Consider the following 13699-nt stretch of genomic DNA (forward strand, 5'->3'; position numbering starts at 1 on the left):
AAAAATTATGTAAAAAAAAGAGCAACTTATTTTTTCTGCTATGGAAGTGCTGTAGAAATCGCAGTCACGGAGTTTGATATCTTCAGCACTGTGCAGGCTTGGGAGTGAAGATGGGCCCTGCCCAAAACATTTAACTACAGAATGTTCGTACTACACAGGAATATGAATTTCTGAAAATGTTTGCCCTCAATTATTTGAAATATACCAAGCAGGGTTAACAGCTGGAAAGCGGAATATGTTTAATAGCATTGAGTTCCCTCTGGGCAGTCTCATGAAAACACCTCTTCTTTCTCATGTTTTCAGATGTTTAATGAGTCTGTATCAGCCATCTCTGACAAGATTACAGTGTGTACTTTGGAGCTTTATAAAATGATTATTCGTGACCTGCCCCCTACTCCTTCCAAATTCCATTACATTTTTAACCTGCGGGATCTTTCCAGGGTCTATAATGGACTTATTCTTACAACTCCAGAGAGGTAAGAATTGAAAAATTGCCTTCAGATCCTACAGCTATTTATACTGGATGAATCTGTGTGAAGATGAGGTAATTCTCCCAGGTATCCAGTGACAGGATGTGTAGGAATGGTTCAGAGCTGTGCCAGAAGAGGTTTAGAATGGACATTGGGAAGCATTTCTTAACTGAGGGTGTGGTCAAAGCCTGGAACAGGCTTCCTGTAGACGTGGTCGATGCACCAAACCTGTCAGTGTTTGAGGCATTTGGAGAATGCCCTTAATAACATGCATTAACTTGGTCAGCCCTGAATTGGTCAGGCAGTTGGACTAGATGATTGTTCTAAGTCCCTTCCAACTGAAATATCCTATCCTATCCTATCCTATCCTATCCTATCCTATCCTATCCTATCCTAGTCTTGATAACAAACACTGATGCCTTAGGCTTTCATAAATAAAATATCCAGAGGTAAAAATGCAAGCAAATTATTTATTTGTCCTTATAAAAAGAACAAAACCAAAAAGAGTTAAAAAAAGTCAGTCCAGACTTTGGTCAGTGTTATTAACCATATGGCCTTAGGAATCATGTCAGCTCATTTGATGCAGTGTGATATTCCAATGTTAATGTAGGTTTCCAACAGTGACCCAGATGGTGAGAGTTTGGAGGAATGAGTGCCTGAGGGTTTTCCATGACAGGCTGATTAATGAAGCAGACAAAGCATTGGTGAGTAATTTCTTTCAATTTTTAGTAGTCACTGACTATTACTATGGCAACTAATTTGCAACAGCAACATTACCAACTGTTGCACTCAGGTCTTGCAGTCAGACTGCGGACTTGTCTAACCACTATGTTGCTCCATTAATTTAAAACGTGGCCCATGCAGTTTTCTTTTCTAAAATAATGTGAGTATGGTAGACTAAGTGAGCAGATCTGCTGAAGGAATGGAAAGTGTCACTTGGTTTGCCTGTCCAGGAAAATTGCTTAGCAGTGGCACAGGTGACAAACTGTGAGGGCAGTGCAGGGGAAAACTCAGGAAATTACTTCATTTTCAAGTCAGTATTTTCCTTTAGGAGGGATTGTGACTATACAATGAAGTAGGAAAAAGAAGGATAAGAGCCGAGTCCTTAAACAATGCATTCAGTTTTTGGCTGTTTTGCAGACTGGAAAATGCTCCGAATTGTATCTTAAAACACAAGAGAGAATGACACCAGTTTTATACCTTGAAAATTAGGGGAGGATTTGGATAAAATTTACTTACATATAAGGTTAGATGAAAAGAGGTAGATTAAGGTGGCTTTAGATTTTTGTGCTTAAAACTTTCTCCTCTAACGTAGAAAGATGCAACCCCAGCTCAATTTTAACAACTCAGAATAATTATATTGCAACTTTTCTGTATTTGTGCATTCATTTGTCTTTACAATATTGTGAGAAGTCTTGGTGGCGAGACATCCATGAATGATGTGAAGGAAGGTTTATTAATATAATATTTACACCAATATATGACAAGGTATTTTTTTTTTTTAACAGGCTTATCCTTTCTTGTCTTAAACTTCTGCAGTTCATTGGCTTGAATGGTTCTCGAACTCCCTCTTAGATCATTTTAAATCATACATAGCACACAATGGGAGGCTGTGGTCTTTGTATCTTCTAGTGACATAAGTATTCCATTGAAATCAGTCAGTATTTGAGCAAGAATCTGCATTATCACCCTTCTGAGAGTTACTGGATTCAGAATCATCTGCTTTGTTGTGTTTCCTGACTCATTTTGTATACTTGAAGGTACAAGGTCATGTAAAAAACCTGATTGAAGAGAATTTCAGAGATGACTTGGAGTATGCAATGAGGGATCCTATTCTTTTTGGAGATTTTAGAATGGCACTGAGTGAAGGAGAACCTCGTATTTATGAAGATATCCAAGACTATGACGCAGCAAAAGCTCTCTTTCAGGTAGTGTGCATCACCTTGGAACCGTGCCTGATTCTGTCTCTGTGCCTGAGGAATGGGCAGAAGCCTGCCTCAAACTGTAGGAAATCTGTTCTGTTTTTGTGTGCACATAGAATTTTATGTGCATTGTTACCCATTTGGGGTCTGCAGTAATGAAAATTGAGGGTCAGCTACAGAGTCAGCAGTGTTTTCCCGTAGTTTAGTTTCCCTGAGGAAGGGGAAAGGAATAATGCTGCTAAATGGGTTGTCATTTTATTAATGTTATTAATTGTTCCTTGGTCTCCTAGTAACATTCACCTTTATATGCAGGAGATTTTGGAGGAATATAATGAAGTTAATGTTAAAATGAATCTGGTTCTTTTCGATGATGCTTTGGAGCACTTAATCCATGTACATCGCATCATACGGATGGATCACGGGCATGCCCTGCTCATAGGAGTGGGAGGCTCAGGAAAACAGTCTCTAACAAGACTGGCTGCTTATACAGCTGGATGTGAGGTTAGTGACCCTGCATCTTTGCAGTGAAAGAAGACAAAGAAAGCAACTTTGTGATCAGGATTAAATTAATGGGGCAGGGGAAGTCAGTCAGTCAAGGTAAGATCAGGCTGGCATCTCTTCCCTGTGGAGAGAAAAACAGGGTGAGGTGATCGCTTGGAGGTCTAAGATCACCAGATGGGTGATCTGGGCAGGAAGACGTCAGTCCCTAAATCTGGGTTTTAGCACTGGGGACAGAAAACAAGGATGGATTTGGGAGTGAACAACTAATAGTCCCTAACTACTGCTTTTGTTACTTACGTGTATTACAGCAGCACTCTGTTGCTGCTTGAGGAACCTCATTGTGATGGATACTGCAATATTTCAGATAGGAAATGTTCCTCTCTCACATGTACTTCCAGTCTCTTAAAGAGGCTGTTGGCTTGGACAGGAAGAACAAAAAAGGAGGATGAACATAAAGCAATTTTGAAAATGCAGTCCTGCAGGGTTGTACGAATATAATTTTAAAAAAGAATGTAATGCATAATTTTTTTGATACTTACACATTTACTGATGATAGGTGCCAAACCAAAACCATTGATCCAGTCTAATTGAAATTTAGAGTTACCATCATGTCTTGGGTCCATCTGTATCTTCTCAGTATATGTTTGCATCCTTAGGTATTTGAGATCGTCTTGAGTCGAGGATATGGAGAAAATAATTTCCGAGAAGATTTAAAAAATTTGTACCAGAAGCTGGGTATTGAGAACAAGTCAATGGTCTTCTTGTTTACAGATGCCCATGTAGCAGAAGAGAGTTTCCTGGAACTCATCAACAACATGTTAACTTCAGGTGACACAGGCAGACGCAGTTACTCCCAATCAGTATCTACTTGTCACTCATAATCTCAAACATACCCTTGATCCAGCTATTACTGTTTCACACTGTGCTCTCTGCTGCTTTAGTTAGTTACACCTTTCAGTACTACCTGAAACGATCTTGGCCTTAATAATGGCATTTTGGCATCTTCTTAGAGTCATTTATATGTGTCTAGGAAGGCTGATCATGATGTTGCAGGAGTCTCAGATTTCTTCCAAGACTGATGTATAACTTCAACTGCGTTTAGCCACAAACGCACCTCCTGTCCCATTGGCTTTTTAATAGCGTTCACCTGAACTGCAGCAACTGCTTATATATATATATGTCCTAAACTGCAGTTTAGTATCTTTTAGTGTATGCAGCAGCTGAAAATGAGCAGCAGCTGGCACTGTATGACCACTCTCTCTATAGAAGTTTCTACACAGTCTGATTTAAAAACAGATGTGTTAAATTTTATCCCTTTCCTTGGTCTAGTTCTCCCTGTTCCTGTTCTGCTTATGTCTGTCATTAGGTAACTTATGCAATACTAGCCGTGTGATTGAGAGAATGAAAATATGAACTGATGGTTTGCAGAGACTAATGAAGATTTTTCTTTGCAGAGTTAAAAGCACTTTATGTTCTTATGACATTTCGTATATAATACTGAAGCAGAAACAAAAATGAATTAATCATTCCTCCAAATCCCCTTGCATCATCCTAAGTACTGGCTATTTTCCATGGGGGTTTGATAGTAAACAAGGAGGAGAAGCATAAGAGAGATTAATAGGTTCATTCAAAACTATGCAGAATCATTTTTGCAGAACTAAGTTTAAAATTTGTGACTGTGGTTTCTCATCTGCCCTATCCCCCGCCATATGGCTTTCTCTTACTGGTTGTTCTCACTAGTATTCTTCTGTCCTTGTGTTACAGGAATGGTGCCAGCCCTTTTTGCAGATGATGAAAAAGACACCATACTAAGCCAGATTGGAGATGAAGCTGCTAAAGCTGGCATGAATCCAGCTAAAGAGAGTATCTGGCAATATTTTGTAAACAAATGTGCAAACAACCTTCACATTGTCTTGGGAATGTCCCCAGTTGGGGATGATCTGAGAAAGTGGTGCAGAAATTTCCCAGGTATCAATTGTATACACTGCTTAGTCCCTTCCTTGTGAAATACTGGCTTGCAGGAGAAAGAAAATCTCCGCTGGACGCTCAGAGATGTCTGGCAGCTAAAGCAAAGCCGCGCAGGTTTCATGATTAAGGATTTGCAGTGCATGATTTTTTTTCCAGTTAATTACCACATATCGATGGGTATTATTGATTAGCATTTACCAGATTAGTCCATTTTCCAGCTGAACAGCTAGAAATCAATTAGTCATCCTCATTGAACTGGAAATATACAGCCTATGTCTGCAGCCTCCCTTCTGTAGTTTACAGAAGAATGCATGGTATTAAATCAAGCATTCAAATACCTTGTTGCAGCACGTGACTGCATTGTGTAGAATGGTACAGCCTAAAGAATAGTACAATGGGGTTACAGGACACAGGTGCAAAGTTGATTGTTTACTATCATAATGGAAGTGTTGACTTTGTGGTAAAAATTGTTGCTAAGCAGGAGTCAAGACAGATCCTGCAGATTCTTGATCGAAATAAAGTTAAGCAGGGGACTGCCTGGCAGATGAGGGTCTAGTTTTACAAAGGAATTTTTCAGATAATGCTATCCTTTTATTTTAAGGTCTTGTCAACAACACTGGTATTGACTGGTTTTTGCCCTGGCCCCCCCAGGCCTTGTACGCAGTTGCACAATCCTTTGTCGGTAAGTACTATGTCAGTATTTTAACCCATTAACCCTTGCGATAGCCTAAGAAATATATTCTTTACTTTGCAGTCATTGTAGATTTCATAATTTGATTTCCCATTTTGCTTGTGTTTAAACGGGCGATGCAAAATTCCAGTCAAAAAATGGTTTTGGATGGAAATTTCTTACTCAAATAGATTCAAAAAATTGCTAAAATTCAAGTTCCCGACTCTGCGGACAATGTGGCCTGCCTACCAGAAGGTCCAGGTTCTCTTCTCATTCTACCCTGATCTTGCTTTTTGCCCCAGAAAAGACTATTTTTATGCCTGACTTAGATGTACATAAGAGAGATGGTAATTGGCAGACTCTTAAAAAGACCCAAAACCTTTGAAATTTTTTATTTCTTCTGCCTAATTTTAGGAAATAGCACACGCATCCCGTCAGAGAGCTCCAAGTCAGTGATTGAGCATATGGTCATGGTGCATGAGTCTGTAGGGGACTTCAGCAAGAGGTTTCTGCAGAAACTGAGACGTAGCAACCATGTCACGCCAAAGAATTACCTTGATTTTATTCATACTTATTCAAAATTGCTGGAGGAGAAAAACGAGTTCATTTTAGGTAAGGCTGTGTAGATGTTTTTGTCTTTTTAATAAGTTATTTAAATATTTTATTTTTTTAAAATTGTGGTGAGAATCCTGCATATTGCCCACATATACAAAACTTATTTTATCAGTACTATCTCAAATGCTGTGCTGGCATCTGATTTTGACATTGGACCAATATCCTGGCCACATACTGGAAGGTTCAGACTCTGTCTGTCAAATGGTGGCCTCTCCTTTGTGCTTTTTTTGGTTCCTTTTCTGACCCAAGTCAGAATCTCCAAACCAGGCACTTCCCTACTTGGGGAAGAGTCTGATTAAATCTAATACCAGCTCAGCCTTGCTCAGGGTTTGACATTCTTCTTTAAGCAGTAAGTGGACAGTGAAATATGTGAAGAGGATAAAACATGAACGGTGCAATACAGAAAGCAAGTTGTGGCACAGGATTATTATGTGGCAGCTCAAGTGACATTAATACCATCTTGAGTGGGAGGCTTAGGAAAGGAAAAATTTCTCAAGAGTCATTTTTCTTTGCTAAGTGAGGTTGCCTTGCCACAAAATGCATCTATAAGCATATTTACCTTCTGTGAGATTGTTTATTGCTGTGTGATAGGACACAATCAATGAATCTCTAATGTTTCTCCCTTTATTTTCTACCTAGCACAATGTAAACGGCTGGATGGCGGCTTAGTTAAACTGAAGGAAGCTAGTATACAGCTGGTTGAGCTGAACAAGAAACTTGCTGAGCAAAAGATTGTGTTAGCAGAAAAAGCAGCTGCTTGTGAAGCTTTATTACAAGAGATTTCAGCAAACACAGAAGTAGGTAGGTAGTTTACAGGCTAAGCAAGCCTCACCTAGTCTGTGTTGTGTTGGGTTGACCCAACACAACTGTCTAAGAGCTCCATCTGCTTCTAGAGGTAACCTTCTTGTTCTATCTGTGCTGATCCAGTGTCATGCTAGAAGAGTAGGTCCCCTATCTTGCTCAGATTGCCATCTTTGCAATATATTTGGCCTACAGTACGTTACACAACTCAATGCTATATTCTCCTGCCCTTGTCTTCCCTTTCCAAGGTGTAGGACGTAACATGGGAAAGAGGCATTAGCAAGAAAGGGACTTTCTGATTCAGAAAATTACTATTAGATGAAAAACAGAGGGAAGCATGGGAGCAAAAGAGATTATGTGCGCTCTTGTGTGGAACACTAACAGTGTTCCTAGCCTGGTGATAGAACTGTAAACATTGGCAAGCTAGCAACAAAAAGGTACTGAGTTGGTGGCAATTTCTGATTTTCAGCCAAGAGCAAATCTATATTATTATATGTTCTGTATACAAATTTGAGTAATCCATTTATGGTCCTGCCTTTATAATTCCTAGCTGAGGAGAAGAAAAAACTGGCTGAAGAAAAAGCTGTGGAGATAGAGGAACAGAATAAGATTATTGCTACGGAGAAGGCAGCTGCTGAGGCAGCTTTGGCTGAAGTCATGCCTATTTTAGAAGCTGCCAAACTGGAGCTTCAGAAGCTTGACAAGTCTGATGTTACTGAAATCAGGTGACTCATTTGGATGTGCAGTAGCGTAAACTCTTGGAAATTCACTGAGACGCCCTTGTTTGCAGGGTCTGAACCTTAGCCTCACCTTTCTCACCTGCATGGTGTGTGGGTAAAGGTCAGGGCATCAGTTGTCTGGGTGCAGAGGTCACAACAGAATCCCCTGATTCTTAACCCAGGACTTTCCCTCAAGCCTGTTCTTACACTCCTTTGTTTGATGTCTTCCCCATAATTCTCTACCCTGTGACTAGGAACTGCTATGTTTTTTTGCCTGAGCAGTGGCTGTCCAAACCCCTTCGTTCCTCCTCTGGTTTTATTCTGTGTGAATACCAGTAGCACATACGCATTATTTTTCAGGGATGCTTTGATAGCATGAAAATGTATTTCTCTGCTGCATTAACTTTTTCCTGTGTTTTTACAGTACATCTTGTGTTTGGGAATAGATATGAAAGCACATCCAGTCCTTGGCTCTCCCCAAAATAGCAATGGCTCTTCCTACCCTGCCACACTTTTTTAGCTTCCTTTCTCTTATAGGTCTCTGGATTCTTCCTGTACTGCTTCTCCCAAGGGACAGCTGCTTCACTGCCCTAGGGAAGAATATCATGGCTCAGTGTTTTACGTCTTCCACTGTTGAAATCCTTTAGTATTTCATTGATCAAATTGTCTGAATACAAGAATCAGTTTTGAGCTTTTGACTAGTTAATAATTTCTTGTCTGGCTTGGGTTATCTTTTTCACTTTGCGTAGGATGTCTTATGTACTAGTTCTTGCTGTATTGCAATGACTCTCTTAACGAGTACCCGTGTCTGGCATAATGTGCTTTGTCTCCTCCTTTTCCTACTGTTGTCTTCATCTGTTTTCTAGATCCTTTGCAAAACCCCCTAAGCAGGTGCAGGCTGTTTTGGAATGTGTTCTTATAATCAGAGGTTACAAAGAATTAAACTGGAAGACAGCCAAAGCAATGATGTCTGAAGCAAATTTCCTGCGATCTCTGATGGAGATAGATTTTGACGGAATTACTCAGAGCCAAGTGAAATCTGTCCGAGGTAAATTACTGATCTGTATACTTGGAATGAGTGCAGGTTCTTCTTAATGTGATTAGCCATGTCAGTGGCAATCCTTCCAGTGTTATTTGGGAGGGTGGGATTCACTTTGTGCAAGGAGACAACGCTGTCCACAAAGCTGCAGACATTGCACTGTTGGGATGAGTGGATTTTTCAGAGTTAAAAGACCTTTTGCTATGTTTTACATCCAGTTTATACCTTAGCTAGGGTCTTACACACTCTGGTTTAGAGCAGGCAAGAAACAAACAGTATACCTGAGCAGGCCTGCTATCTGCTTTTACCCACTTTTAGTAGAATTACGATCTCATCCATGTGGTGGCAATTAAAATGTGATGTATGCAGAGTGGAAAGAAGAGAAGCTGTATCTAAAGCTTATGGGCCAAACTTTGCACATGCTCATTAGGATGTAATCCAGAGTAGTTCCATTAAGAGGGGGATTTGGCTCTTTGAAGAAAAGTGTGTCTGACTGCTGCAGAGAAAACAAACCACGATCCTCAGACATGCTGATCACCTCCTGAATGCACGCCTTTCATGGAGAAAGAACTTGAGAAATCCCTAGCAATATTGTGCTTGTATTGCTACAGCCCCGTAGCTTCGTCTTAGGGTCTGAGTCTCTTTAATATTCTGACAAATGTTTCATATTGTCTGTCACAGCATTGCTCAATATTGCTGGTAGGGAAAGCTATTTTTCTGAGGATTTCTGCACTGTAATTCAACTCACTTGCAATATTTTTGTGTTTGCCCATTTAGGTCTGTTAAAGAATCTTAATACTAGCTTTAATGAAATGGAACTTGTTAGCAGAGCAGGACTGGGAATGTTAAAGTTTGTTGATGCAGTGATGAGCTACTGTGATGTAGTTAAAGAAGTCAAGCCGAAGAGAGAAAAGGTAAAGTTTGTAGATGCAAACTCAGAGGAGGATGAAGCATGATCTTGATGAGAAAAATAATACTCGACAATTTTGTAGACTGCCCGTTTCTCCTCTTTGAAGTGTTTAAAAAGAGGTGTTTAGGAGAGCTATTGCAGTAGGAGTGAAGCAGGTACTCAGTTATAAATTGCTGTGTTTTTTGTGTCATGATGCTGGGATGTGGGTTCCCATTCCTGCCAGTGCTTGAAGGAGGGGGGAGGAACATGTTCAGTTGGAATTTTATAATCTAAAGTGCTTAGGAAAACACAGTTTATAGCTGTTTACTGAAAACGGACTTCAAAACACGTGACATTTGCACAGAGCAGAGCTCAGTAGTAGACAACATCCATGTCCCTTAAGCACAGACCTTTTGATTTAGAATGACTGGAAAGTTAGCTGTATTACCAAAGGAAATCTAATGCCCAACAGATGATACTGGGATACTTTCTTCAAGAAAAGGTTATTATATACAGCTGGCTACTGAGCAAGTATCTTCACTAGATGATGAGTCTGACTATTTTTGAGGTCTTAATATTGTTGTTATTATTATGCAGACAAACCTACTCTTTTGTGACAGGATGAGAGTCCTGCTGACCTCCAATGTCAGCAGGACTGCTCACATGCTTTAATATTATACCTTGTGGATGAAAAACTCTAGGAGATTTATCTGCTTTGAAACCGCAGTATCATACCATGATGTATATATTTGGGATGGGGAGAGGTGGGTGAGAAACAATGCCAGTTATTTTGGCTTATGCTGTTTATTACCAGGTCCCTTTGAAATATGTGAAATAGCCAAATGAAATCTAAGAACTTAAAACTTCTCTCCAAAGCCCTTCTTTCCTCTCATACTCTTTTATTTCCTTCATACTGTAATGTAGGTGGCTAGGCTAGAACGGAACTATTACTTAAGTAAGCGCGAACTAGAAAAGATAAAGGCCGAGTTGGCTACCATTCAGGAGGAGCTTAAAGCTTTGGGGAAAAAATATGAAGAGGCAATAAAAGAAAACAAACAGTTACAAGAAGAAGCAGAGATTATGCAGAGAAGATTAGAGGCTGCTGACAAGCTCATCTTTGGCTTGAGATCTGAAAACAAGAGGTAAGTCTAGATTCAGAGGAACGTTTTTGACATCAGAGGATCATGTGCCGGGGATAAACATTTTTGGAAATGTCACTTCCTATGATGTTTGTTACTGAGAACGGCTAATATCTGTTCTAAGCTAATATCCATTAGCTCTTGAAAAATAACAACAACAGTTTTTAGTGCAGAAGAAAAAGGTGAACTCAGATTAAATGGAAGAATGTTGAGATCAACTTGGTGTCTGTGGCCATCATAATAGCGAGAGAACAACTGATTGTAAATTTGGGGGTCTGTCTCAACCTATATCTAAAGTAGCAGCAGCTGGAAATTCTGCACTCATCTACCTGGTATAGACTGACCCGGGATTCCCTTATAATTCTATCAGGTGGACAAAGGAATTAGAGGACTATGAAATACGAAAGGTGAAGCTGCTTGGAGACTGTCTACTCTGTGCTGCCTTTCTGAGTTATGAAGGAGCATTCAGCTGGGAGTTCCGTAATGAAATGATCTATCAAGTGTGGCAAGAAGATATCCTCTCACGAGAGATTCCTCTCAGTCAACCATTTAGCTTAGAAAGCCTCCTGACTAATGAGGTGGAGGTTAGCAGGTATGTCCAGTCAAGAAGCCCAGTGATTACTGAGTGTGAAATCGTAAAGTGGGAGTCTGAATTCTGAATCTGTAGCATAGGACTGGCATTGTGGGTGGCGGTGCACAGCCATTACCAGAGAGCGCCCATTTTACTCTCATGTCTCAAAGATGGCAAGGAGACAAATTATTTTTCTTCTGGTTAGCAGAAGAGGCTATTTTTATAACAAACCATTGTACTTTACAGTCCAGGGATATTCACTGCACCTAGACACATATAATACCTTTTTAGGAGATTTCTAAAGGAGTTATCTATAATATGTGTTCAACCCAGAGCCCAACAGGAATCTTTTCATTTATTTCAATGAGTTTGGAATGAAACCCATGCCCAGGTAGCCTATACATCAACTACTGCAGGATTACTCACCAAATGCAAGTCCGTATTTGGAGTGGTGTAGTTACAAATGACTCAGACAATGTCTGAGTCAGTTGGAGTTTTGACACTGTTCTCACAATCACATACACTATATGTTTCCTTGCGTGTCTAAATAGTGTCTCAATGAATTGCATAATTTTACTGACAATGAAATGTGCTGCTTTCCCATCGAGTTTTTGTCACAGCCTGGTATTTGATCAATTCCATTCCCAGGTGGGTTTCCCAAGGATTGCCTCCAGATGAGCTCTCTGTCCAGAATGGCATCCTGACAACATATGCAAGCCGATTCCCGCTCTGTATTGACCCACAACAGCAGGCGTTACATTGGATTAAGAAGAAAGAAAAAAAAAATAACTTGAGGGTAAAGATAAATGACCACTTACTGGTTGTTTTAAAAGCTGCATAAATATCTGTCACCTTGAATGGGGAACCGATTGTGTCCTGACAAATGTGTTGGCTGTTGTGTCTCTAAAATAGATAGTGCATCTCAGTGTTCACGTGACTTTCAATATTTTAGGACTGATAGATTGTTTGGGATTTTGGCCAGCCATAGTCATGAAGAAACAGTATAACCAAAAGGCTGGTGTAGATTGTGCTGTAGATGCTCCAGGATGGAGTTTTCATGTAGGACAATTAACAGAGGCATAGTTGAACTTCGAAGAATAGCACTGCAAATGGAAATTATTCTCAACTGATCAGAAAAGAAAAAGCACATCTACTGTTTTGTATCAGTGCAGTTTACATCATCTGTAAGAAGAAAGACAAAAAGCAACAAAGAGCAAATTTCATTAATGCTGGCAACAATTGTAAAATAATAATGTTCAGCAAATTGAATATCAGTTCTCTTTTCATATCTTCCCATTATTCTCTTGCAGATAGCTTCCTTTAATGACCCAGATTTCCTTAAACAACTAGAACTGGCCATAAAGTATGGAAGCCCTTTCTTGTTGCACGGTGTTGATGAATACATTGATCCTGTGATAGACAATGTCTTAGAGAAGAATATCAAAGTTGCACAGGGGCGAACATTCGTTGTCTTGGGTGACAAAGAGGTTGACTATGACAGTAATTTTAGATTGTACCTAAACACCAAATTATCGAACCCAAAGTATTCTCCCTCTGTGTTTGGCAAAGCTATGGTTATCAATTATACAGGTAAGCGAAAGTGTGTATTTAGTAACAAAGTAGTGATTATGCTGTAGTGTGCATTCAGGGCCTGGGTGTTTGTCTGAAACAGCACTGAAACTCTAAAAAATTAATATTTTATGAATATACTTAGCATCTGATTTAACAGAAAATCCTTCTCACGTTTCTCCTCTAATCTGAAACTGAGCTAACTATCTCTTCTTGCACCTGTCAGGTTAGGATGCTTTGGTAGAATTAAGATATAGAGTTATTAATCAAGTCACTCTGTTGCATTGCTGTAGTTTTGTGAGATGATCGAGATGAAATAAGTTTTGTGAAAGTTCTCCTTGTTTTTAAAAAAAGACTTTGTGCTGTGTACATGTGTTGTATCTGTAGTTACACTAAAGGGCCTAGAGGATCAGTTGCTCAGCGTCATCACAGGTTTTGAAAGAAGGGAATTGGAAGAACAGAGAGAACAACTCATCCAGGAGACAAGTGAGAACAGAAACTTACTGAAAGATCTGGAAGACTCTCTCCTTCAGGAACTGACATCTTCCACAGGAAACATGTTGGACAACTTGGACTTGGTGCAAACCCTGGAAGAGACAAAATACAAAGCTACTGAGGTACCGACTCTGGGCTTTTTGGAAGGATGTAATGGAACATCGTTCTTCCTTTTATATTGTGCTTCATCTTTCACTGTTGAAGCTACGAATTAGTTTGAAAGGAAATGGAATGTTTTCTCATGAGTATGTTGCATCTTTCAGTGTTGGGCAGTATTTTATTGCAGCAGAGGACCAAATCCTATTTTCAGAAAAGTCCTTATCAGGATCAA

General features: G+C 39.7%; 1 protein-coding gene across 1 annotated transcript in view; it reads left to right on the forward strand.

Moving 5' to 3' along the window:
• DNAH10 (dynein axonemal heavy chain 10) overlaps positions 1-13699 on the forward strand; it is a 57525-nt gene that overhangs the window by 32772 nt on the left and 11054 nt on the right. Inside the window, exons 47-63 of the mRNA XM_054220004.1 lie at positions 304-476; positions 1081-1174; positions 2231-2398; positions 2705-2893; positions 3550-3721; positions 4658-4861; positions 5463-5543; positions 5946-6143; positions 6786-6947; positions 7498-7672; positions 8533-8714; positions 9483-9619; positions 10519-10736; positions 11104-11325; positions 11953-12100; positions 12615-12894; positions 13261-13490. Coding sequence (XP_054075979.1) covers positions 304-476; positions 1081-1174; positions 2231-2398; positions 2705-2893; positions 3550-3721; positions 4658-4861; positions 5463-5543; positions 5946-6143; positions 6786-6947; positions 7498-7672; positions 8533-8714; positions 9483-9619; positions 10519-10736; positions 11104-11325; positions 11953-12100; positions 12615-12894; positions 13261-13490 — 3033 coding nt within the window. The remainder of the gene's footprint in view (positions 1-303; positions 477-1080; positions 1175-2230; positions 2399-2704; positions 2894-3549; positions 3722-4657; positions 4862-5462; positions 5544-5945; positions 6144-6785; positions 6948-7497; positions 7673-8532; positions 8715-9482; positions 9620-10518; positions 10737-11103; positions 11326-11952; positions 12101-12614; positions 12895-13260; positions 13491-13699) is intronic.

The sequence above is a fragment of the Rissa tridactyla genome, chromosome 13 (assembly GCF_028500815.1).
Source record: "Rissa tridactyla isolate bRisTri1 chromosome 13, bRisTri1.patW.cur.20221130, whole genome shotgun sequence".
Classification (NCBI taxonomy): domain Eukaryota; kingdom Metazoa; phylum Chordata; class Aves; order Charadriiformes; family Laridae; genus Rissa; species Rissa tridactyla.